Source organism: Melospiza melodia, chromosome 12 (genome assembly GCF_035770615.1).
Source record: "Melospiza melodia melodia isolate bMelMel2 chromosome 12, bMelMel2.pri, whole genome shotgun sequence".
Taxonomy (NCBI): Eukaryota; Metazoa; Chordata; class Aves; order Passeriformes; family Passerellidae; genus Melospiza; species Melospiza melodia.
In genome coordinates, this window is record NC_086205.1 from 19,701,335 (window position 1) to 19,725,853 (window position 24,519).

Here is a 24,519-nt window from a genome sequence, read left to right on the forward strand (position 1 = left end):
TTATGAGAATAAATCTTTATTAATGAGATTTCCAATTCATAGACTACACTTCAAGATCATTCTCTGTAAAACCACTTTCCAGTTGGTAATATGTAAGTCCCAGTTCTGATTCTTCCCTTAATGCCTTTATTTTTTACACAATTTACCAATATTTTCCAAACAGAAAAAAAAAGAACAAAATATCAACCCTTTATAATGATGATGCTCAGGATGCAACTGTCTGTCAAGAATCTTTCAGGGTAGTGATTAACCAAATGAAGAGGAAAGCAAAAATCTTAGGACATGGAAGAAGGAATTCACAAAGAAGCAGTTTTACAGAGTGACTCTTCCCTGAATCTGCCATTGCCTATCGAGGAATGGCACAGAGCTGGTAGGGAGGAGGCTTCATTGTGCTCCCAAAAACAAACTTGGTGTTGACTTCCTTCACTCCTTCTGGCAGGGTGAATGTGAATGCTTGTAGCAAGGTGGAAAAGACAATAAAGAGCTCCATCCTTGCCAACAGCTCCCCCATGCACACACGGTGCCCTGTGAAGAAACAGAAAAGGCACTTCAGCCAAAGGATTTCTATCACACCTCCCTTTCTAAACTACCTGGGATTTTCTTTGCTTGTTTACTGCAGATTTTATCCTTTTCTCTTAAGTTTGTCATTTAATGATTCATAGCTGAAAGGCTGCTTGTATTTCCCCAAAAAGTTTCGATCTACATTTACAGCAGGCAGTAAGACATTATAGAAACTGTCACCAGGGTGGCATAGTTCACATTTACAGTCTTCCCAGCACCATACATTTTTCTGCTACTGCTTTGATAGCTGGATGTCTTCTTAAAGAGAAACTGGATCTGTCTTCCAAGAAAGACTTTTCTGTGTGTCATTCTTTCTCTTCTCATCTTTTCCACAAACAACTGGACTTCTCTCTTCTTGGAGATATTTAAAACAGTTTGTATATACCCATTTGTAGGTGCCTTCCCAGTTATTTTGAGGAGTGAATGGATCTGAAGTTGTTACCACAAGGAGTAAATAAATCCCCGTTCAGTGCACTTACCTATAGCAAATGGTAAGAATGCTTCTCTGTTTACAAAGTTTCCATCTTTATCCAGAAAGTGGCCTGGGTTGAACTGATCGGGTGTCTCCCATTTTCCAGGATCAGCCAGAACAGAGTCAATATTTGCTAAAACTACTGTGTTCTGAAAAAAAAGGAGCAGTGGCTTCAACAAAAACTGTGACTGTAGAGTCTACTGATATGTAGGACAAAGCCTTGTGAAAGGCCATGCACAGGGGCAGTCAAACCTTAGAGGCACTAGAATAAGAGTTCATGCTCCGAGTCAGGAAAAAACTCAAACCCCTTTCTAAAATCATCTAATGGACCAAAGATCAAATTGATTCAAACATGCAGCACATTTGTACCTTTGGAATGCGATATCCCAGCAGCTCTGTGTCCTTCACACTCATTCTGGGCAGTGCAATTAAGAGTATGTTACTGTATCTCTGGATCTCATGAATTACAGCATTTGTGTAGGGCAACCTTTTCCTGTCCTCATAGCAAAACGCATGGGAACAACCCACAACAGCATCCAACTCCTTCTGGACTTTCTCTAAGGAGGAATATTCAGCAATATTAAATATATTTAATATTTAAATATACAGCAAACAATCTATAAACGCTGTAGTCATAATTTTTCCTGTTGCCTTTTGCAGACAGAATGGCATCCAACTAGATGAAAAAGATACTTTATAAAAAAATAATGCCTTCAAATTCCCATACAGATGACCTGAAAAAATTTGACATAGAGTTTGTTTATAGGTTGCATATATACTTTTAAAATAAGATAGTGGATGAGATCATTCTATAATAATATGTGGGTTCCTGTTACATTTACTGCTCTAAGGTAATTTATGAAAAGACTTTTATTAATATTTATTTCTACAGGCAGGGAGTCAACTGGAAAAAATATTAATCGTGTGTCAGGGGAACAGTTTAGTAATTGATCAAGGATTGTTCTTCATTAAGAAGCACATAGATTTTGCTTGTCATCTACAGATTCCTAACTGCTATTCTGTAATTACTTGCCTTGGGAAGCACTTCTACAAATTAGTTTTTCCCAAGGACTTCTTTTTTTTACTTACAATCTGAGCTGAAATGGTATTTTCTGATTATTTTTTTAACACTAGAGACTCTATCATTGCAATTAGAATTACCCCCACAAAACTTAAGAATGTGTTAATATATCCTGAGAAGATGAAAAATTATGTGAAAATTCAGTATGTGCAACCCAGTTTCAAGTCTTTTGAAGGTAACAAAATGGGACATCCTTTCTCCTTAACACTTCCACATTTTCTATTTGCCAGGCTTCTGCTGTGACTGGTACTCAGCGTAAACTGTCAAATATGAGGCCTTTAAAGTGAATTTTGTACCTTCTAATCCATTCTATCCCATACACTCTAGCTCTTTTCTCAGTCATTTTACTCTGCCAACCTGTAACTTTCTTCTGTGAATATCATTATTAAAAGCACACATTTGCAAGCTACTCACCCCAATATTAGCAACCCCACACTGTATTTAAGTTATTTCTGCTGCAAGAGGCCAAGAGCAAATCAAAGAGTAGGAGTCAGGGATTTAAAAGGATGACCCAAAGACTCCTTAGTGGAAATGTAATCATTACTGTCTGGGGAGGGGTAATGGTGCAATTTATCTTATCTGAGACTAAAAACCTGCAGCTGATTAAATTAATCACACCCTGTATTCTGTTTAGATCTGTTAAAAGAAAAGAAAAAAAAAAAGCAAGCTGGGATGATTAGCTTGAATGTTAGAAAGGACACAGCAAGAAACAAATTAATGCAGTTCACCTGATTCTTCCATAATTAGTTCCTCTACTTTTCTTTGAACAGGCACGACCACTATTTGAACTTGTTTCATTGCTAGAGTTGCAGACCTCTTTGGATGTGCTCACCTTGAATGTCAGGATAAATCACCATATAGAGCAATGCCCACAGTAAAGTGGTGACTGTAGTTTCTATGCCTGCTACAAAGAGGTCAGCAACAACCTGGATCAAATTTTCTTCATCAAAAGTTGCATCAGGATCTCCTTTAGTCTGCAGATACAAATTGAAAAGAAAGTTATGGCACACAAAAGAAGAAGTAAACCACCTGGAGAAATCATGCACTTCTAAATTTCTATTAGATATCATTATAATCAACGAAACGCTTAAAATCCCTTGTGGTTAGCAAAGTGTGGGAGAAGTTCAGAAGTACTCACTTTATCTATCTCATCCAAATAGTAATCAATAAAATGTCGATTTTCATCAAGGTTTCTTTTTCCTTTGAGACTTTCAAGTTCCTTTACAAACAGAGCATCCAAAAACTCTCTGCAGGACTTCATCTTTTTAACTGATGGCAGAAAGTGACCAGCAAGCCAGGGAGACAACTCATACATCTGTAAAAGAGATATTTTAGATATGTGATATTACATATAACTGTGTGGCATTTAGCAAACTAAATTTGAATCCTAATACAGGCTTCTGGGTAGCGGAAAAAGCAAGTGAAAGACTGATGATTGAATTAGCATTAGAATTAGATTGAAGGGATAGTGCCTATTCAATAATGCATTAAAGATTAAAGCCTTTCTTAATTCTATTTTTCCCTGGAGCAAAATTAAAATTTCTCTCAGTTTTATAGTATAAAGTTTTATTTATTTATTTATTTATATAGAGAGAGCATGCGTTGTTTTAAAAACAACTTATACAAATACCTACTGACAGCAGTTTGGAAATAGCTGAACCTGTGTCCACCCTGATTAGAAGGGTAGCTTAGGAATCATTTCACTGGCATCTGCTGGGATAGTTACTAGTAAGGAATTTTATTTTAGCTTATCTAGCCAAAGTATCAAAATAGTCCTTAAATCCCCTATGACCTTACTTACAGCAGTTTCCAGTTAGTCAGAGATGGTGGAAATCATACAAGACACAGAACTGGATGAGTTCCAACAAGTTCTGCAGAAGCAGCTGCCTCGTGCATGGGTAAATTCACTTTTTGACTATACACAGTACTGTGGTTCCCCTTCATAAATGATTCATAACAAAACTGCCCCAGTCTGAGGCCACCTGTTCTGCTGCTTTGCCAGCTGCACTCACAGATGCACATACAGGAGCAAGAGAGAATTCTTCTCTCCAGTGGACCAGATGTGAAATTGGGAGTTTGTGCCCTGAATGGAGACAGATATCATCCAGCAGCTAAAGGAGGGGGACTTGCAACGTCACTGTATTCTTGTAAGGATGTGCAGATGTGGTGCAGGTGTTGCTGTCAAAAACTGTAGGGAAAAGCTACCATTCAGCAATTTCATGCCATGTTACCTTTGCACAAAACAGTTGCTCTACTCCAGTTTCTATGAGGTTAGCTGACAGTAGAGAAAACAGTAAAAACCTATTTATTCTTGACATTTTTGATAGCCATGTCATATAATAGAGAGAAGAAAGGTAGCTTGCTAGACAGAAATTAAGATAAGCTTATTTCTGAGCTTTTCAGATAGTTTAACCCATATTTTACTACTGATTTCAGATATAGCTTCAAACTCTGGAGTTGTGCAGGTAGCACTTTTTAAAATAAAGTCCTGTGTAGATCTCTCAGCCATGTAACAAATCTTTGCATTTTCATCCCTGTCCCCCATACACAGGAAAATTCTGTGTTAAGATGAAGCATAAACAATTGAAGCAAGTTTTGAACTAGCCATCTTGAAGTTCTGAAATGCTCCCCAGAAATTCTAGGTGCTCTGGTATTATTTATTTTTGTTACTTTTGTAACAAGCAAGTTGCCTTTTTGCACTATCTATAGAGAGCAAACAAACAAACAAAACTGATTTTCCTCACATAAAAGGAGACACTGTTCAAAAATGCTGCCAGGTAGTCAAAGGACTCAATCAGGCGGTGAAAATTCTCATCATCTCTGGAGAAACGATGTCCAAACATCATTGAACAAATGACATTTGCGACCATATGAACAACAGGCATAGTGGGGTCCAGAGGTTTTCCTGTAAACACAAGGGACTGCATTCACCATTAACACTTACTGTTCCTGCTTTGCCCACTGACAGGAGAGCTGATAAAATTTCATCAACACTTCTGACATTAATTAGATCACTGAATGGCAAATTGTAATTTATTGGTAAGAGGCCTGAGTAAAAAAGTAACTTCAGACATCTGAAAAACAGTGTTGGTTGAAAAAAAGGAAATTCCATTCCACTGCTAGTGGGAATGGAATTAGTAGTATTAATTATAAAAATACCCAGATATCATCAAACCTTGGCATCAGCAGGTCTCACATTTGGCAATAACCAGGGTAAAAAACAGCTGAGACATTAAATATATAGATGAGTTGAGAAGAGAACCACCTTCTATTTTTGATCATATAATTTTGTATTGGAATATTTCAACATACCTTGTGCATCCTTGGTCAAAGCTTTGCATATGTTATGCTTTTTTTTTCTACACAGGAATAGGAGGCACTGTGACACTGATTTTTTTTACTGTTTGCTGTTACCCTGATGCTGTTGCCGTAAGTAACATAGAACTGACTCAGAAGTAATAACACTGATAGGAACAAGTGTGTATATATATATATATGTGTGTATATATATATATATATATATATATATAAAACAAGACAGGAATCTAATTCTGTGATCTTGCTGTGGGGTTTCGCACTTCCACAAGTATCTCATGCAGGTTGCATATACAGACTTTTGAGACTCAACTCTGCATATACACTTTGAATCCATTTTTGTTATCAGTTTCAGAAGTTACAGTGCCCCATTCTCCCACTGCACACTGCGACTGCCCTGCCCACCTCACATACCATTTGTTTTCTGTAAGTATTCCACCAAGACAGCAGCCTCCTCTTGCAGTAGATAATCCTTCTCTTTTTTCCCTAATCCCATCTTCCTCATTGTTGCCATTCCAAAACGCCTCTGCTGCTTCCAGAGATGACCATTAGAGAACAAAACACCTAGAATCATAATGAACTAATGCTGTCAATGCTTTATAAATTGATGGATTGGTAAGGTTGATACATTCAAGAAGCTTCTCTTTTCTTCTATTTTTTTCAAATTTTTTACAGCAGTCTGACAACATTCTTCTTTTCTTTCTTTTTGTATTTTAGCCATTTATCTTCTGCATAGAAGCTCTTACATTAATTCCCTGCTGTCATTATTGTTCTGACAGAATACAGAATAGAATTGTTTTAAAAAACTTGTGAAAATAGAAGCTTTTTCCTGATGTAAATTAAGGACTTTGAGGCTCTAAATTAGTATTCAAAACTAGGGATAGAGCGCTACACATTAAAAGAATTTCTGAGAATAAAAATTACCTTTTCCATGTGTTAGAAATTGAAAGATTCTCTCTTCGGGCCTTCCAGCAACATCTTCAGCATGGGCAGTCAGACCTTCCTTCACTGCCTGAAACCCTTGCAAGACAACTGCAGGAGTGTTTGAAAGCCATAAGGTGAAGATATTGCCATGAATTTTGGCCATCTGTAGAACAAGGCAGAATTAGAGTAACAGGAGTGAGAACTGGTACTTTTAAATCAAACAAAATGAACCAGATCTTCTCCCTGGGCAGATGCCCTAAGAGTGACTGACTTTGAGAACAGAGCATCAGGTATATTCTCACATACAATATATTTAAGTAAGGTTTAAAGTCTTATTTATTAAAGATCATGATGTTTCTAAAATGTCACCCAACATTGCCAAAGTCTGTGATGTCATTTATTATGTCTTACAATTCAAACTCATTGTAGATGAACTCTTCCATCCTCACCACTTGCTACAAGACAGCAGTAGCTCATTAATTTGATGTGAGCCATCTACAGAGTCCCCTTTGTGTGTCAAGTGTAGCAAAAGCAGTCAGGAGCTGAGTAATGCAGGAATGCCCCTTTCCCTTCCAGCTCAGCTGTGACAGCCTTGTCTTCAGCTGCCATGCATGCAGGCAATCCCTGCAGTGGGCAGGACAGTCCTTCTGGTGCTGAATCAGGAACTAGAAAAGTAGCAGAATAGGCTGGAAAGAGTGGTGTGTTGCCAAGACATCCCAAGAAATGCAGGACAAGAGGATTACACAATTTTGCTGCCTGGGAGCAAACAAGAGGGAATACTTATGCACAGTGAGCAAAAATATATGTGCTTGCACTTGCACATTTGTGTTTAATTTCATTTTTGTAAGGACCAGTTCATGGCTTTTGAAACCTTGGGATGACCAGTACTAGTCTTCGTGTCTGGGATGTCAGAAATAGAAGAAAACACAGCAGACAGGCACTAGCTACTATTTTATATTATGGAATAATAACACTTTGCCTTGAAATATGCAGCTCAGGAGGACAGGGCTGGCAGGACATGGAAAACGAGGGAAAGGGAAGGCTGAGAATGAAGAGGACGAGTGAGGTGCTATTACTTACATATTTAAATGTTAAATATTTAGTGTAGGTGTATAAGAACCGTAAAAGAACGGGATACAAACTTTAGAAGTGCTGCACATTACAATTGGAAAGGGTTTGAGCATACTATGAATTATTTTAGCCATTTAAAAGCTCAGTCTTGCAAAGCAGACTGAAATCTCTTGTGAAAACCTGACCAAATGATATGTCAGAAAACAATTGATTCTAAGATTTTTCAAAAAATCCATTGAATAAATATATATTAAAAAATCAACCTTTCTATACTGAAAACAAACATAACCTCAGCAGCTATTTCTAAGTATGGCATACTTAGAAAATGCCAGTGCAACAACAGTCAAAATACAGACATCCAAAAGATTGCACAGAATTATCGAGTCTACTTTAAAATACAGCTTCTTCCTATGTGTAAGACAGGACTATTATCATCATTATGGTTTTGTTCATATGCACATATGGTTTTATATATACATATATATATATATCATAGTAAGTGCAAATTTTCACACAAAGAAACATATATTTTAATTATCTCCACCTATTTCCACATTTATGCAATTTAGAAAAAATTCCTCCCTAGCATTCAAAACAAAACTATGTTAAACACAGTTACTTTTCAATCAGTTATGAGTTCATTAATACATTGCCAAACATACATACTTTTTTAAGATGCTCATGATGAATTTTGAAGTTCATCTGCAGCAGATTTCCAAAGAAGGGATATGGAGTTGGCCCAGGAGGAAGATGTCTTCGCATCCATTGCAATTTCAGAAACTCTATTAATAGCAGAGACAGCACAAAAAATACCAGCACCTCACTCACTGTTAACATTTTACTTCTGATTTACACAGCTGCGTTGTCTCTCTACAAGTGCTGTGTAGACAGAGGAGAGATCAGTTTATCTTGCTTTTGGGGTACCTCCCTGAAAAGAGAAAAAACACTTGATGCTCCTATGACTCATCTCTTTCCCTGTTTATCACTTTTACTTCCCCACCCCAGAGAATTAAGTGTTCTTATTTGTAAGCATATATAACGTCATTATGTTGCAGCTACAAGTCTGTCAATCATTGCCTCTTCAAGGGACACAAAATGTAGGTTAATTATACACCTCCTTGTGCCATGACTCCTGATGTGACAAAAATCTCTGCCCACGGTCCTGGTTTCATAAAAAACCTCTGGCAAGAATGAGAAATAAAAAAAATTCCTGAGGGCTGGCTGCACACCCAAGGGCAGTGGGTTACTGAAAAGTTCAGGCTCATCAGTCGCCATCATATGCACCAACCATGTGCTCCGCTACTTAACTCACCTCACAATCTTGATTCTCATATTCTCTGCTATTCCTTTAATATTTTTCCTCACAGTTTATATTGAAAGGTGTTTGGGGGGTGGCTCTACCTTTTAATTTTGTGCCTAGGACCCACACAGACCGTAAAAGACTCCAACTGATCATTGGTTAACAGGAGTTTGTTGCTGATAATGACATAATACCCAAGTGTCCTCCCACTCCCTGCCCAGCTGCACAGGGGGGTGGGGCTGCAGTCTCCTTGACCAAGCACAAAGCAAAATTTCTTCATCCCTCCCCCTGACTGTGGCTAATCCCTGTGGATCGCCTGCAGCAGGAACAAAAATGACATACAGCTGCCTCTGAGAACTTCTTTCACAAGTGCTCTTACGCAACTGAGTAACTCCAGCTCTGCAAAGGATGGCATTTGAACGGGATCAACACAGATTTGGCACTTGCACAGGAACAGCATTAGCTTAGACTTGGCTCTGGCTTGGACAGCAGCATGTAACACTCTGGGAAGTCACCTAGATGGCCCTGCTGCTCATGTACCAAACTTACAGAACTGGCACAGCTAGAAATAAAAGTTTTGAGGTGTGAAGGACATTGGTTTACTCCAGAAACAGGGCAGAAAAATAACATTTACCCATCTTGCTGGCCACCGATCTAACTGAGAGCTAGGATCAACCTGAAAAACTGAATTATCCATTTTGAAACCACTTTTGGGACTTTTTGTTCCTTCACTGGTGTTGCATTTTCTCTATCTCAAACTGCTCCCAACTCTGAGTTTAGTATTTTCCAAGGTGTTTCTGGGAGGAGACTCACAGACCCAAGGCTTTCCTACCCTGCCCACTTGCAGCCCCATCTAGCCCGTGTACAGTCCTGGATGGCTGCCCTGCATCTCCCCTGACTCTCCAGGCTCACTCTGACTTTCCCAAACACATTAGCCACATTCTGGTGACTGCACCTCTCAGCCTAGACATGAACTGCCTGCATGTAGGAAGGCAGCTGCCAAACAGCTTTGCCAAGTCTTTGGGAGAGATGTCAAGGGAATACAAATTGCTTGTCTCCTCACACAAGATGGTGCTGGAAGACTGGGAAGAGAGAAGCCTGATAAGGTTTTGTAAGCTGTATTTGCCACAGCTTCCATGAAGAGAATTGAATGCCCAGGGAAGCAGGGGTTAGAGCTGTCTGACAGCTCAGAAGAACAGAAAGGTATCCCTCTAACAAGTGAATCCTCCTCCTCTCACTCTTGCCAGGAGAGCTGCTGGCCCATTCTCTTCTGCCCCGTCCTTTCAGCCCATGGATAAACACAATGGATAAACAGGGCAATGCCAACTAGTCCTTGAAGCATGCTTGTGATAATAAAAATTGTAAAGTCTTTTATTCAAGAAAGGAAGCTGGTAGAGCAACAGTAACCCTCACTCTGATCTTGGGTTTTAAATCTTTTTGGGTGGGTAACAAGGCCAGTCTCACAGTGAGAGTGGCTACTGACACTTGCCATCCACTAGCCCTGCTTGGGCACTGCTCCTACCAGCTGCACCTTGCACAGCTCTTCCTCAGTGTGCATTGGGACTCAGCAAGCTCAGCTCAGCTGTCAGAAGGCTGCTTGTGTGCAGCTGCTTTTCTGTTCACAGAAAACCCTCAAGAGCTTTGACTCTCCCACAGCTTTTGGGGAACACCACATCAATGTCTCCTGCCCTGCCCCTCCTTTGCAGCCAACAAGCTTTGCTACTCAAGACTGCAAAGACTACAAGCTGCCCCCTGAACTGTGCTTTGGGCATCAATGAAGAGACATGGCCAGCCTAATCTGCTGTACATCTTTGTCATTACAAACACTGGCATGTGAGAGGACTCCCACCTTCACAAAATGCCTCTCAAATGCACAAGAGTATATGTCAAAAAAAAAAATTTTCAGGCCAGCCCACTGGTCCTCATCTGTTTCTACCCACTGCATTCCACCAGCAGTGGGGCTTCCCTCTGCAATTTCCAGCAGCAATAGGAGGGCTTTGCCTTTGCTCTTGGCCTGAGTCACAAACCTCACAACCAAATGAAGAGTTGCACTGTTGTCTCTCTTTTATTCATCTGCCCATGGCCTTTGGCCAAATAGACAAAGCTGCTCCCAGCAAGTTGAGATGCCCCTCCACAGCCTTGAGTTCCCATGCAACCACACCTGGGGGCTCCGCCAATGCCCAGAGCCACCACCTATGGTAACAGCATTCCCACAGGCCATTCTAGATTTGAGAATGTAGGGGAAGGCTGCTCAGAGCCTGGCTCTGATGCTCCTCCTCCCTCCAGGAAGATTCTGCTGAGTTTCGAGTAAGACTAGACAGAGCAATAATTGTCTACATTTATTTTATTTGTAACACAGCAGGGAAAAAAATGCAGTACAGACACTTTCCAGACACAGGAAAAGCAGAGTATTTTTTAGGCCTGGCTTCTAAGACATATAACACAAGGAGAGATTTGTACTGAATTTGAGCTAAAAATGAGACCCATAAAGCTGCACAAATACCAGCACACTACCATACCTGTGTCTGTGCTTCTTACATCTCTAATACTGAGCAACCTAGCGCAGAACTGCACAGAGCTTGTAGGGATGGGGTTTCATGGTGCTCCCAAAGACAAAGTCTGTGTTGATTTCCTTAACTCCTTCTGGTAGAGTGAACTTGAATTTCTGCAACAGGCTGCAGAACATGATGAAAAGCTCCATCTTGGCCATTGTCTCTCCCGGACAAGCACGGTGACCTGCAAGGGGTGAATGGAAACAGAAGTCAGTCCTCACCAAGGTCTGCAACCAGCACCTGTTTCCCCAGCTTTTCTCAGGAGCATTGCTCATCAAGGAACAAAGAGCTTTGCTGAATCTGACAATTTCCTCTCAGATTGAACTGGACTTACAACATTGAGATGTCTGCAATTCATCTTTGAAGGATCTGCCCAGATTATGGAAAAGATACCAGAGATGCTTCTCAGAAGTTTCATTCTTGCTTCCTAATCTATAGGACTCCCTAGTTTTATGAAAGGGATTTCAGTCCTTTGATTCCAAATACGAACAAGAAAGCACATTTAGGTTCCTTCATGGCTTCTGCTTAGTACAGGCTGACTTATCTTCCCTAATAACAGTGAAAAATCAGAAGACAGAGGACACTCTACACCTGATGAAACATTCTCCTACATAATGGTGTCAGTGAAAACAACATGCTAAAGAAAAATCTCTTCCCAATTTATCAATTAACTCTGTCCAGGATATAATTCTCAGACACAGACAGTGACAAACTCTGAAATGCAGTGGTCAGGTCATTCAATTCGGAAGTGAGAAACCAATTCCTCTTCTGCCCAATTTAGACCAGAAACCTGAGCCTGACATTTTCCCATCTCAGCTGACAGCTCTGACAACCAGGCTATTCCCTCCTGGCATGATCCCCGAGAGCTTTTGTTTGTTTAAGCTTCTATAAACTCACACACTGGTGGAAGAGTGATTCCAGAAACTCCACAGGAAAGACATAGACTTCTGGATGTATTTGATCCAGCTTCTGGATCTCGCATTCATCTCTCTGCACTGATGAATATTGAATTATTTATACAAAATAAATGAGCTCCAGCACAGCAGCCTGCCACAGAGTATCCACTGTAATGGCATAACCCAGCATATACAGAGGAGAACCAAGGCAACAGTGTAAGGACTCAAGTTCCTAAGTGATTGGGAATCCTGGGACCTTACTCATCTTCTCTGCATTTTCACAAAAATCTAGGATCAAGTGTTTATACAATTGGCAAACAACTTATTTTTGCAGTCAAACATTTTTCTGGGCTGGGAAAACTATGTGCTCCTGCAGTTTGGGGTTACACTCCCCTCTGGCCTTCTCCACAATGAAAATAACACAGCTTCATCTAACCCACACACCTGGGCTCAGTTCTCAGTGCACTCACCTGCTGAGAAGGCCAAGAAGGCCTCTCGGGTCACAAAATTTCCACCCTTGTCCAAGAAATGGCCAGGGTTGAACTGGTGAGGTGTCTCCCAATAGTCAGGGTCAAAAAGAGCTGAGTCTACATTTGCCATGATTAGAGTGCCCTGAAAGGAAGAGGCAGTTGGCATAGCTCTGTCTCTCATGCATAAAGAATAAAAGGACACAAACAGATTCCAGCTATAATTCTGCACAGGGAAGGGCATCAGAAATGAAAGATTACATAATTAGGGGAAAAACAATAATCTCAAGGGTTCTGAGGGGTTTTTGTTAAAAAATAAATAAGCAAAGACACTTCAGTATTTTGGGTTCAGGGATTTCCCTGTATTCCTTCATGTCTTTTTTTTGCCAGTCTGTTAGCACATGCCATAGAATGTGTGATCTGCAGTTCTTTAGTACCACATCCTAAATCTAATTAAATGATCTTTCTGTCCTCAGCTGGAGGGGAAAGGGTTTAATGGTAAACCTTTACTGGTGGCCAAAGATCACGTTGGAATAGAAGGGATATCTGTACCTTTGGAACATGATACCCCAGAACAGTGGTATCCTTCACAGCTTCTCTGGGAATTGTGATTAAAACAATGCTGCTGAAGCGGAGGATCTCATGAACCACAGCATTTGTGTACGGCAGCTTCTTCCGATCCTCGTAGCAGATGAGATGGGAGGGACTCAGAACAGCATCCAGCTCTTTCTGGACTTTGTCTAAAAAAATTAAAACATCCATTATAGAAGTAAGAACACTGTTTTGGATGAAACAGCTTTCATTTCCTTTTTGGAGTATAGTCATGATAGAAAAAGTTACAATATACAAATAATTTATACTTACCATATCCTGAAGTTTAAATGCATTTGTATAAATGTATATATGTAATGCATTTATATTAATATAAACTTACACAAATCATACATTTATACAAATGCATTTATACAAATGTATGATTTGTAGAAATCATAACCAGCTAGTTATGATTTTACTACACTCTGTTTTTTTGTTGATAGGTTCTTTCCACAAGCCCAACAGATTTATGGAGCATTATATTTAAAGGAGGGGGAGAAAACTATAACAAGACCTTATTATGACATCAATACAATTAAGCTGAATTGTTGATTTTACTCCAGTTAAATACAGACTCACAGCACACTAATGAGAGTGTTGCAAGCAAGCCACCACATCAAGCTGACACATGTGCAATGCTGAGAACTGAAATAGGATCATATTACTAAATATGATCTACCATCACCAAGTATTAATCTCTTTGGGCTGCTATCTAAGCTTTACTAACACACCTTATACAGTCTCAGATGGGTTCAGATTTCATACTTAAAACTTAGGCTAAGAGGAATTTTTTTCTTTATAATTTATCAGAATTTGAAGTGCATGTGTGTGCACAAGGCTCTGTTCTTCAAGCATTCTAGCACCACAAGCACGAAAAGAATTTCTAGCCCTCAGCCTGAGTCAAGAACATGTACTTGGCTTAGTAGTTCACGTCTGAAAACCCTCTACCAAATCACCCAAAAATTTTGAAACTAGGTCACAACTGTGATGTTGTCCAGAATTTCTGGATCATTTTTTTGTCCTCCTTCTCTGTTTAACATTCCCATGCATTAGAATAAATATATCTATTTTACAGAAATTTGACTGATGTCTCAGTTAATGAACTCAAATAATATAACCTTATTACATATGCTGGATGCCAGAAAAGCTTCACTTTGCCCTAACCCAAACTCTTATTCCACCTTGTGTGTTTTCAGCCGGTATCTTCCATTATATGCTTACAGTGCTGAAAGAGTCTGACAAAAATCAACAGGATCCAATACAGTATTAGAACCTGAACATCCCTGAAATTATTTTAAAATCTCTGTCTGAAAAAAAATTTTACTACATTGGCTTATTAAAAGCAAAGCTAAAAAATTATCTTTAAAGTAAGCTTGATCTTAATAAAACCTTGATCTTAACCAAAAAAAAAAAAAAATGGCTCTACTTAATCATATCCATGCTTGTTGTGTGCTACTCACCTTGGATGTCAGGGTAAACCAACATATAGAGCAGAGCCCAGCGCAGAGTGGTGGCTGTGGTCTCTGAGCCACCCAGGAAAAGGTCAAAAACAGACTGCACCATGTTGTCTTCATCAAACGTAGAATTGGGGACATTTTTAGTCTACAAGTGTCAGTGAGAAAGGTAAAATGGAGTATAGCTGTGTAATAGCACTGAGACAGACAATTATCACTGTATCTAAAGGAACAAGATTTCTAGAGGACAAACACAGATACTTGAGCAGAACACAGATATAGGCAAAGACTTTACTCAAATGAGTACAGAGATACTTTTACATTACAGGTGCTGTTGAATGTGTCAGGTGTATAAGTCCTGTTATGCTACCTTGTAAAGTGGCATGTTGATTTCTGTTAACTTCCACAGCAGAAAAACACATTTCTAGGTAGCTTTATCCCAGCCATACCACTTCCAGCACATTTGCTGATTTCAGGAATCTTTCTAATATATAATGTTATCCTTTTAAAGATTTGCACTTTTTTTCAGAGCAGAGGCTGACAACATTTTAAGATTGTCATGATACTCATACAGCACTACTAAGCACAAAAATAATGCAAAGCAAGAATCAGAATTCGGCAGCCATCTAAATATCTGCACCTTTTCACAGTCCTCCCTACTGCCTAGCCCTCACTAAGGATTCCAAAATATGATAACAAACCAATGTAAATAATTTGTACTTCTAGAAGAAGTTATTGAACTAACTATTCAAAGTTCATATTTTGAGTTTGACAGCAGAGTTTTTAAGCTGTTCTTGCAGAGCTCTGCAGTAATGTTGTTGTGGATAGACAACAGCAGGGAACCCATTATGGTTGGATCTGTATCATGTACAGCATTAATCACTCACTTTCTCTAATTGCTTCAGGTAAAAGTCAATAAAATCTTCTGGTTCATCTATTCTGCCTTTTTCCCTGTGGCTCTTGATTTCCTGCCTCACAAAGGAACAAACAAAATCCCGGGAAAATCTTGCTTTCTGTAGAGGTCCTGGGAGGTGCTCTGCAAACCACGGGAACATTTCACACATCTATGAGCAAGAATTCAGCACAGAAGCAGTCAGTGACACTGTAGAGAAGCCTCGTGCTAGAGAGAGAGCATGGACATTTTTGGTGCTAAACTGTTGAATGAATTTCTCTGAGAAAAATCCTGTGGCACGAAAAAAATGTTTAGTACATAAGCACACATTAAAATCACAAATTAGGGACAGCACAGTTTCCACCCTAGATTTTTTCCCATCCTTACTAGATAACTCCATTTTTATTTGCCCTGTTAATTCACCAACAAAATAATCTACTTTTGCAGATAGATATATCAATATTAATAAGTCCAATGTTAATAAGTATTTATGTCCATCACCTTAGCACTGTAAAAAAAAAAAAAACCACAAAAAACCCCAAACCAACATTCTCTTTCATTCTTAGACAGAGTATCATGTTTTCACCTTAACAATACTGGTATTTCCATTACAGAAAAGGTCATTATCCCAAGCATATTACCTTTGCTAAGACATTCTACTAAAGATTATTAATACAATATTCATAACTGAATCATGTCAAACCCAAAGCACCGCAGGTCCAGTTCATATTCACAGTCAGAGTATTTATCAGTATTCAATAATGCAGTACTTTAATAATATACATACTGATTTAATTATATTGCAATAAATAATGAGCCAAATGATCAAATAAGTTGCATGTTAGTAATATTCTAATAAGTAATACTCTCACATAATAAAAGCGGCTGTTCCCAAAAGCCACTATATAATCGAAGGCTTCAATCAGTTGGTGGAAGGTTTTATCCTCCAGAGAGAAACGATGTCCAAAAACCACAGCACAAATCACATTGGAGACAGCATGGACAATGGGGAAGGAAGGGTCCACAGCTTCTCCTGCAGACAGGGAAAAACATTCATCTCAAAAGCACTTCCTCTTCCTTTGCTATTGGGAGAACAAGGTTACAATGACATTTTGTAATAGATGTCCTCTATGATATTTATACTGTTACTCAGAAACACCCAAAACTCACTAGGAAATGTAACAAAAGATAAACCTCACTCCAAAATGAGGACAGGAAAGCCTCAAATCTTTAACTCTTGGTCTTGTTTTTTTTAAATTTGCTTTCTTTGTGCTTTCTTTTTTAATCTTAATCTTGGGTGTTGATCCCAAAATACAAAATGCTGAGGTCCAATAATCTCAAGGGTTCTGAGGGGTTTTTTGTCAAAAAAATAAATAAGTGAAGAAATTTCCATATTTTGGAAATTTCAGAGGTTTCCCTGCTGTATTCCTTCATGTTTCTTTTTCCAGTCTGTTAGCAAATGCCACAGAATGTGTGGTCTGCAGTTTTTTAGCTACTTATCCTAAATCTGCAAATCTAAGGTGTGCTCCAAGTCCGTTCTATTCAGTAACAAAAGTAGTGTCAACCCTTAGAGTCAAGCAGTCTGTACTCTGTGTGCCCCCAAGCACTGTGTCAATGCCATACCCTCCTTGTCTCTGAAGAACTCCACCAGGTAACGGGCCTCGGTTTGGATCCCACGCTCCATTCCTTTATTCCCCATTCCCAGTTTTCGGAGAGTTCCAAATCCAAAATGTCTCTGTTGTTTCCAGATGAGACCATTTGAGACCAAGATACCTTTAGACATCAAGAATGAATTTTATGTCATAATAAAGTTCATACAATTGTAGATGATAAACATAGTAAGAGTCATCTTCTCATCATGCTGTCGCTCAAAGAGGAGGGACACATCAGGGCAGTGTTCTTTGAACTGAATGTTGTTAGAGGCAGAGAAAACACCTTGGATAAGACATTACCATCACTGCAGAAATAACCCACTTGGACCTCTGGACTCACACACCTGCCTTCCAAGCCTAGTCCTATTTTTTTCTGAAGCATCTGTCTCAGGTCTTTGAGGGATCCTGTTCTACCAGGATCTTTATACCAAATATTGAGTTCTCATCCTGGAAAGGCCCCTTCTGGAAAGACAATGAAGCCAGGACAAGAACCACCCAGCCAAAATGAGAAGGAAAAATAGGCTTTAGCCAATCTGCAAACAGCTCCTTAAGATCAAGAGTTCCTGTGGTACAGAAAGGAATCCCAGGTTGCTCTGCTGTGAGTCTGTGTTCTAGCAGAGACCATCCAGCATGAACCATTTAATCTGCTTGGTGGGGAAATTCCCTCCACAAGTCTAGCCTACACCTCCCCCTGGGAAAGCCAGCTTACTCCCTGAGACAGCTGCTTCACTACAGACAGGAATAACTCTCCCCTATTCCTTCTGCTGTCCTGGGAACCAGGGACAGGCAGGTTGTATTTGTGATGCAGTCACAAACTTGCAGCTGAGCTGCAGCTGTTGGTTAAAGCTATCCCTGCTACAAACTGCGAGTTTTACGGCACACATCACAACACAGCTACTTTTCTCCACAGCACCCTGATAAAAAATGGCAATACAGATCCTTCCAAATGGACTGAAATGGCCCCAGACTTAACCATCTCTATACCTTAAAGTGGTTTTTCTCTACTTACATTAGCTAGTATTACAAATTAAAGCTTTCCAGACAGTAGCTCACATAAAACAAATCCTGACTGAGGGTAAAGGCATCTGCTGTACATTCTCTGGATAAGAGGCTGATGGAAACAAGTTCAATTATTTCTGTTTTAAACATATCAGTATCTTTATTCTCTCTCCACTGTGATTCAGCAGTGTTTGTGATAACACAATACAACACTTTGAACACTCTGGTTAATAAATTTAAAGCTCCACTGACCTTCCTGTGACTTTGTACTTCGGAGCAAGACTAGATCAAAGTTCTGTATATGCTTTTTTTACACCAGGCTTTGCTGTAAACAAACAACTGGGAGCATAAAGATTTACTTGAGTCTCAGCTTGCAAAGGAGGCTGCAGGCTCAGGATTATTTGAAATCAGAGCACGCAGACAACACTAAGAATGTTGCCCATGCTGCTCTGATAAGATTCTGAAATATATGTGTGACAGTGGGATTTGGAGACCACTTAGGATGATGCTTCAGAATTATGTGATTCACCTTGAGCAGACAGGAAAAGTCAGTCGGGAACTAAGGGTTTTTCAGTAAGAAAAACACAAGAGGAAACAAAGAAAGTCAAGGGTGAAGTCCTTTCAGAGACACGAACATCTTACCCTTTCCATCTGCCAGTTTGTTGAAAATGTAGGTCTGCAGTCGCCCTGAAACATCCTCCGAGTTGTTGGTGAGACCATTCTTCACAGCTTGGAACCCATAGAGCACCATCATAGGTCTGTGACCCAACCACAGGGTGCAGATGTTGCCATAGGTTTTTGCCAGCTGCAGGTAAAATCAGTGTCCAAAAAACCCCATGGGAGAAACATCAAAGAACATGCACACATGATGGGCTGCTGTCTTCAGCACAATGTTGCTCAGGGGTTCAGCAGGTGAAAAGGGACAGTGGCTGTGTTTTGTGGCGGGGGTTCTTTCCACAGAAAGGGTCTGGGCTCTCTCTGGGAACACAACACCCACAGAAATGTAAGCAATGAAAGAATAAATGGTCTTTTCTAGAACTTGGCCTGGGTTACCTTTGCAATAACAACCATAGGGTAAATGCCCTTGACTGTTTATGGATCTGTACAAGGTTTCCTATGAAACTCCACCTGCCCATTCTTGGTTACATTTTTCAACTCCATATTTCATTGACTCAGACAACAACCAGAATTTCTTGAAATTATGAATTCTAGATGTAACTCCCCTTCTAGAGTTCTAAGAACTGCAGATTTCACGTTTCAATGGCAAGAACTCTTCTCATCTTGTACTGAAATACTGTCAGCTGAGGCATCTAAGCATAGATCCCATGTCTGGGTACTGATGGGACTGCTCTCAGGCAATGCTGTGGGTAATCTGCAAGGACAAAGTCCTTGATGCTAGACCAAGAACCAGTACAGATCTGTCCTCTCACAGTCATTAACATGTACTCATCAGAAAATTTTAGCATCATGCTCATTAAGCTCCCTTCAGCTGCAGCCAGCCACCCTCTGACCTGCAAGTTGCACTTAGCACATAAGGAAAGGCAGCAATTTGAAAAAATATATTAACACATTGGGTTCTCTTGTGATATTTTGGCTCAGTGGAGGATGTTGAAAACTGAAAGAATCTGTATTAGCAGGCTTAGCATGGAGCTCATTCTTCCCATCAATTATTTCCTTTCACCATTATTTACATATTTAGTTTATCTGCAAAGAGTACATCCCAGACTGGACTTCAGAGAAACAATAGATGAAAGGATTTGGCTGCATATGGGATACAATCTTGTTTCCATTCCATGAGAGCAGAAGATATTCTGGTTCAAGACACCTCTGAATTTAAGACACCTAGTTTAAAATTATTTTCAATATATGCCTATAATGGGAAATCTGAGAATAATTTTTTTTTCTTTCAAGGCCAAATAAATAGAAGTATTTTCTGCAGCAAAATTACTATGTTCAGTTCTGTTTAAGTTGCACACATATAAGAATGAGACTTTCATATGTCTGTATGAAATGATTAGGGTTTCATATGAATTAAACTGTCTGCAGGATTTTTGCCTTAACTTGTTTAGGTACTTCACTTCCACAAATCACCTTCTCTCAGGGTTCTCCCTGTTACCACATCAGCCTATCAACAACCATCACCATTTTTTCCAGGTTTTGCCTCAATAGCTCTTTACTTCACATCTGATACATACCTTTTTCAGGCTCCGATGATCAGCTCTAAAGTTTATCCACCAGATGCTTCCAATGATGGGAAATGGGGTTGGTCCAGGAGGAAATCCACAACTCTTCCATTGCATATTCAGGAACTGTGCACTCAGAAGAAACAAAACCAGAGATATGAGAATTACACTTATCATCATTTCACACTTCCAAACTCGTATTATAAAATTGCTACAAATATGTCTGTTGAAATTGTTCTTCTGAACTCTTCCCTGTCACATTGAAGATTTCTGAATTTTCACCTCCCTTCTTTCCTACCACTCTTCCCAATCCAAGAAAATGAGGATTATTTCCATTCTCGAGTGTTATTTAATACATCACTATGCTGCAATATGCTAATTGATACCATTATTTTAAGATCCAGCAGAGGCTGGGTCAGAGAAGGTGGGAACCTCAGCCAGAAACATCCCTTTGAGCAATCAGTTTGAGGAACGTGTCACTCAAAATACTGACGACATGCACGTCAAGAACTCAGGTACAAAGCTGCAGCTGTCAGATGAGGGCAGGAATACTCATCAGGTAGCCTTCTTGGGGCAGAGGTAAAAGGAAGCAACCAGTAGCCTTGTACAACAGTGGGTGGAGATGCAGACTTGGGAACCAAGAGCAATGAAGGGTTGCAATTTGAGTTTTCACAGTAAACAATACAGATGAACTGCAAATAGCACAGTGAAGAATCAAACATAACTAGTGCTATTGGCAAAAAGTGTAACAGACCTCACATTAAACTCCATTTTGGGGCTGAGTTCTTGTCCCATATGAGGCTTTATAATTAGTTTCTGCCTTATCTCAGTAGCAGGACCCCTGCTCAGCAGAATTAATTCCAGAGCCTGTAATTCTTTGTTCTTTTTTTAATCCACAGCACCTGAAGCAGCACATGCAAAGATCTCCTCAACACAAAAAGAATCCCTACAAAGAGGAGCAGTTCTTAGAAGATTTCTAGAGTACAGCTAGTGGAATAGGCTGTTTGGAATGTTGGTACCAAGCTGCCTTATGAAGAACAACAGACATTATAGGGATGGGGCTGTGCAGTGCTCCCCTAAGGAGGGCCTTTAATTCCATCAGACAGGGTGAATCTAAACACCTGCAAAGGCTGCAGAAGACAAAGAACTCCATGTGTGCTGACTGCTTGCCCAAAAATATACATAGCCCCGCAGAAAGAACACAAGAAGGCAATTACTGATCTTAATTGCTGTTTTCACCACACCCCCACTGTCTTGCCTGTGCTTTCTCTGGGGCTGTTGCTCCTCTCACAGCAGAAATGTCCCTGCAGGCTGTCATTCTGTCTCAAGATTTGCTGTCTAAAAAAACTTCAATTTATTCTCACAACTCCATTTGCATAATCCACTGGTGTCACTTAGCAGCTGGCAGAAAGGACATCAGGCATGTTTTGAAAGATCTTTTCATGTTTTATTCAACTCATCTAAGTTCTTCAGTAGCATTCAAGGCACCTATGTCAACCACTGTTGACAAGGGCAAGAACACTACCCTGGAGAAAAAAATCCTTCCTTACACAGTAACTAATCTGGGTTGGATTCCAGAAATTTCTCCCAGTGCTCAGGAATCAGTTGCAATATATATCAAATATATTTGCAATAACCATACTGTCCTCCAGGAAAGAAAGAGTTGGTCCTAGGCTGCCTCTAAACCTCTATCCCTGGCAAATTCATCTGAACAAATCTTAGCTCAAATTTTCTGTTCTGTCCACAGCTGACATTCCAAGTGCATTAGCATCTGGGCTAACAGATACTGCTCTGGAAAATTGTCAAAAAGAATGCTGAGGCTGCAAATACTCAAACATTAGGAAATGCCAGAAGGAAAACTGTCTGTACAACATTAATTATTTCTTCCTGACACTTCAGTGAGAAAAGGGTATGTGCTATGGTTCATCTATGAAATTCTTGTCTCTGTTCAGCTCTTCTGCAGCGGACTGCAGAACGCTGCCAAGATTACACAGCAATTCACAAACCAGGGAGACTGAAAGGGCACCAGGCCTTGGTAGCTCCCACACCATCAGGACATAAAGCACCACAGCACTGGTGCAAGGTCTGCATTGCTTTCACCTAAATAGCACTGCATTACAACACCAAAACAGGCAAAACTGACCAACCAAACAGACCAAACAGAACAAACGACAATGAAAACAATGCGAAAACAAAAAGAGGAATTTTTACAGCAGTTGCTTTCCTTTCTAATAGCTAGAGCTCATGCTTTTTCTATTCGGCTCTCACTGCATGCCAGTGATGCCAAAAAGTTGGTAAATGTCTGTAAGATTAGATATACCAACTGGTTTTATTTTGAGATGACTGGGATGACTCTGTATTACTAGCAGGAAGAGAAAGTGATGGATGCTACAATTCATTGTAATGCAGAGTGATAGAATTTAAATTAACTCCATCAATGTGTGTGAATTGCAGGACTTAAGTGCATGAATTAAGGACTAAAATACAAATAAAGTAATTGTGAGATCAAGCAGGTAGAGGCAGGTGTTTACAGAGAAGCTTTCTACAAGTTGTTTTGGGGAAAATCAGTTTTCCTTGCTCCAATATCTTCATTATTTGTGAATAGCACCACTCCATGCAAGCCTTACTCATTATTATCTAACAAATACTATCACAAGGGCTCCTTGGCAGAGATGGAAGGTGTTTAGACAGCTCAGAAAACCCTTTTTTCTAATGAAAGTTTTAGAGCAGAGGAGTAGGAAAAATATAGGGAAAGAACAGAACAGAAACAATCGTACCTGCCATCTACAACTTGACTTTCATTAGTCAACCTTCAAGCTCTTTCAAAAAGTGAACATCAGGGTTGATTAGATCCAGAGAGATAAAGCAAGTTCATGAGAGTCACAGACAAGCTATGAACAAATCTAGGAACAGAATTTGAAGTCCCATTCCAGTACTTTGTCTATGCAAACTAAAAACTCATCAATCTTCAAGTCCCAACAAAACAGATGACAGCAGGAGGCAAAACCCCATATACTTTATTTACAGTGCATGTCAGTAAAGTTCTCTTTTCCTGAACTGAACACAGAATGGGAATTTCTTTTGCTCACATTTCCCAGTCTTGTGCTCACTCCATCTGTGCTGTAAGCCACATTCTCCCTCTCTCAGTGTTTACCTGGACACAGAGTGCCAATGTAACAACTCCTCTCCCTCAGAGAAATTCTGACACCTTCAGCCAATTAACAGCTCCTAGCTCCTATTACAAAGTTCTTGAAAGATCAGGGAGTGCAGGGGAGGAAGAGACAGCTAAGTTGAGAAATCCAAATTAGTGTCTCCACTGGAAGGTGGGGGGGGAGGGGGAAGAACAACAACAAAAAACAAACCCACAAACAAATCCCAAAAACAGCTTAGCAATACCTGCGCTGTTTAGCTTGAGGCCAGGCCAGGCAGCAAGAACACCAGGCTGTGTTTTCTAATACATCTGTCCCTGCAACAGACAAAAAGCAAGCCCCAGTTTTCTGTCAGAGCAGATGACACACGCTCTAGGCAGAGGTGTGCCAGGAGCCCTTTCCACCCCCAGTGTGCACATTTATCCTTTGCTTCACACCATTCTAATGATGTTCTTCTCCGCTTCCCACTCCTGTGGCCTGAAACCTTCATTACAAAAGCAGATTTCCTCATCTGCTCAAAGCAATCTAACTTAATATCTGTCATCTTAAGTGGAGATGCAGCTCTTGCAATAGTATTTGTGTCAGAGGAGATCGAGCAAGATTTATGTGAACAGCTACTACTCACACATACTGAAAATATAAAAATACACAGTATTGAAACAGCTTCCTTGCTTTTTCTCTCCTTGTGAACTTCAGCCCAAACTTCTGTGAAATAACTTTGCCTCAGTGTATTTCAGTTTGCCTACAGCTCTCACCTAGCAGCAGGAAAACTGCCCACAGTGTTCAAAGGGTCAGACTCAGAGTAACACTCCTGATGGGCAGACTTATTCAGCTGGACCCAGATTTCTCTTACATGAAGCCATTTTCTTTCTTTGTGTTTTCTTAAGTTGCATCATAGTCACTGTTATTAATAGGCAACTTCATGGCTTAACTCATCTTGATTCTGGTAATTTTAAG

At 39.9% G+C, this 24,519-nt stretch overlaps 2 protein-coding genes across 7 annotated transcripts in view; both read right to left on the reverse strand.

Annotated features, from left to right (window-relative positions):
- On the reverse strand, nucleotides 1-8,344 carry LOC134423771 (cytochrome P450 2J6-like). The gene is made up of 9 exons (XM_063167131.1): nucleotides 8,091-8,344; nucleotides 6,354-6,516; nucleotides 5,844-5,993; nucleotides 4,859-5,019; nucleotides 3,253-3,429; nucleotides 2,947-3,088; nucleotides 1,403-1,590; nucleotides 1,041-1,182; nucleotides 1-525 (listed from the first exon to the last, which is right to left on the reverse strand). The coding sequence occupies exons 1-9, from the start codon at nucleotides 8,259-8,261 to the stop codon at nucleotides 347-349; spliced, it is 1,473 nt and encodes a 490-aa protein (XP_063023201.1). The 5' UTR covers nucleotides 8,262-8,344; the 3' UTR covers nucleotides 1-346.
- LOC134423773 (cytochrome P450 2J6-like) overlaps nucleotides 8,270-24,519 on the reverse strand; it is a 25,146-nt gene continuing 8,896 nt past the window's right edge. For 3 of the 6 annotated variants that reach the window (XM_063167139.1, XM_063167137.1, XM_063167140.1), the window contains 10 exons: nucleotides 23,810-23,879; nucleotides 20,426-20,539; nucleotides 18,873-19,035; nucleotides 17,203-17,352; nucleotides 16,452-16,612; nucleotides 15,575-15,751; nucleotides 14,694-14,835; nucleotides 13,192-13,379; nucleotides 12,643-12,784; nucleotides 11,051-11,460 (listed from right to left, as the gene is read on the reverse strand). In XM_063167139.1, the coding sequence (XP_063023209.1) occupies nucleotides 11,282-11,460; nucleotides 12,643-12,784; nucleotides 13,192-13,379; nucleotides 14,694-14,835; nucleotides 15,575-15,751; nucleotides 16,452-16,612; nucleotides 17,203-17,352; nucleotides 18,873-19,035; nucleotides 20,426-20,530 (1,407 nt within the window). In that variant the 5' untranslated portion in view covers nucleotides 20,531-20,539; nucleotides 23,810-23,879 and the 3' untranslated portion in view covers nucleotides 11,051-11,281. The other 3 variants (XM_063167136.1, XM_063167138.1, XM_063167135.1) reach the window with 3 other exon arrangements.

Bases quoted from the DNA above. Each gene is read 5' to 3' on its own strand.
- LOC134423771 (XM_063167131.1), bottom strand. From the start codon at position 8,261: ATGTTAACAGTGAGTGAGGTGCTGGTATTTTTTGTGCTGTCTCTGCTA. The intron at 5,020-5,843 runs GTATGTGAGGTG...TTGTGTTTACAG, and splicing joins ATACTTACAGAAAACAAATG to GAAAACCTCTGGACCCCACT. The intron at 3,430-4,858 runs GTGAGGAAAATC...TCTCTTTTACAG, and splicing joins TGAACAGTGTCTCCTTTTAT to ATGTATGAGTTGTCTCCCTG.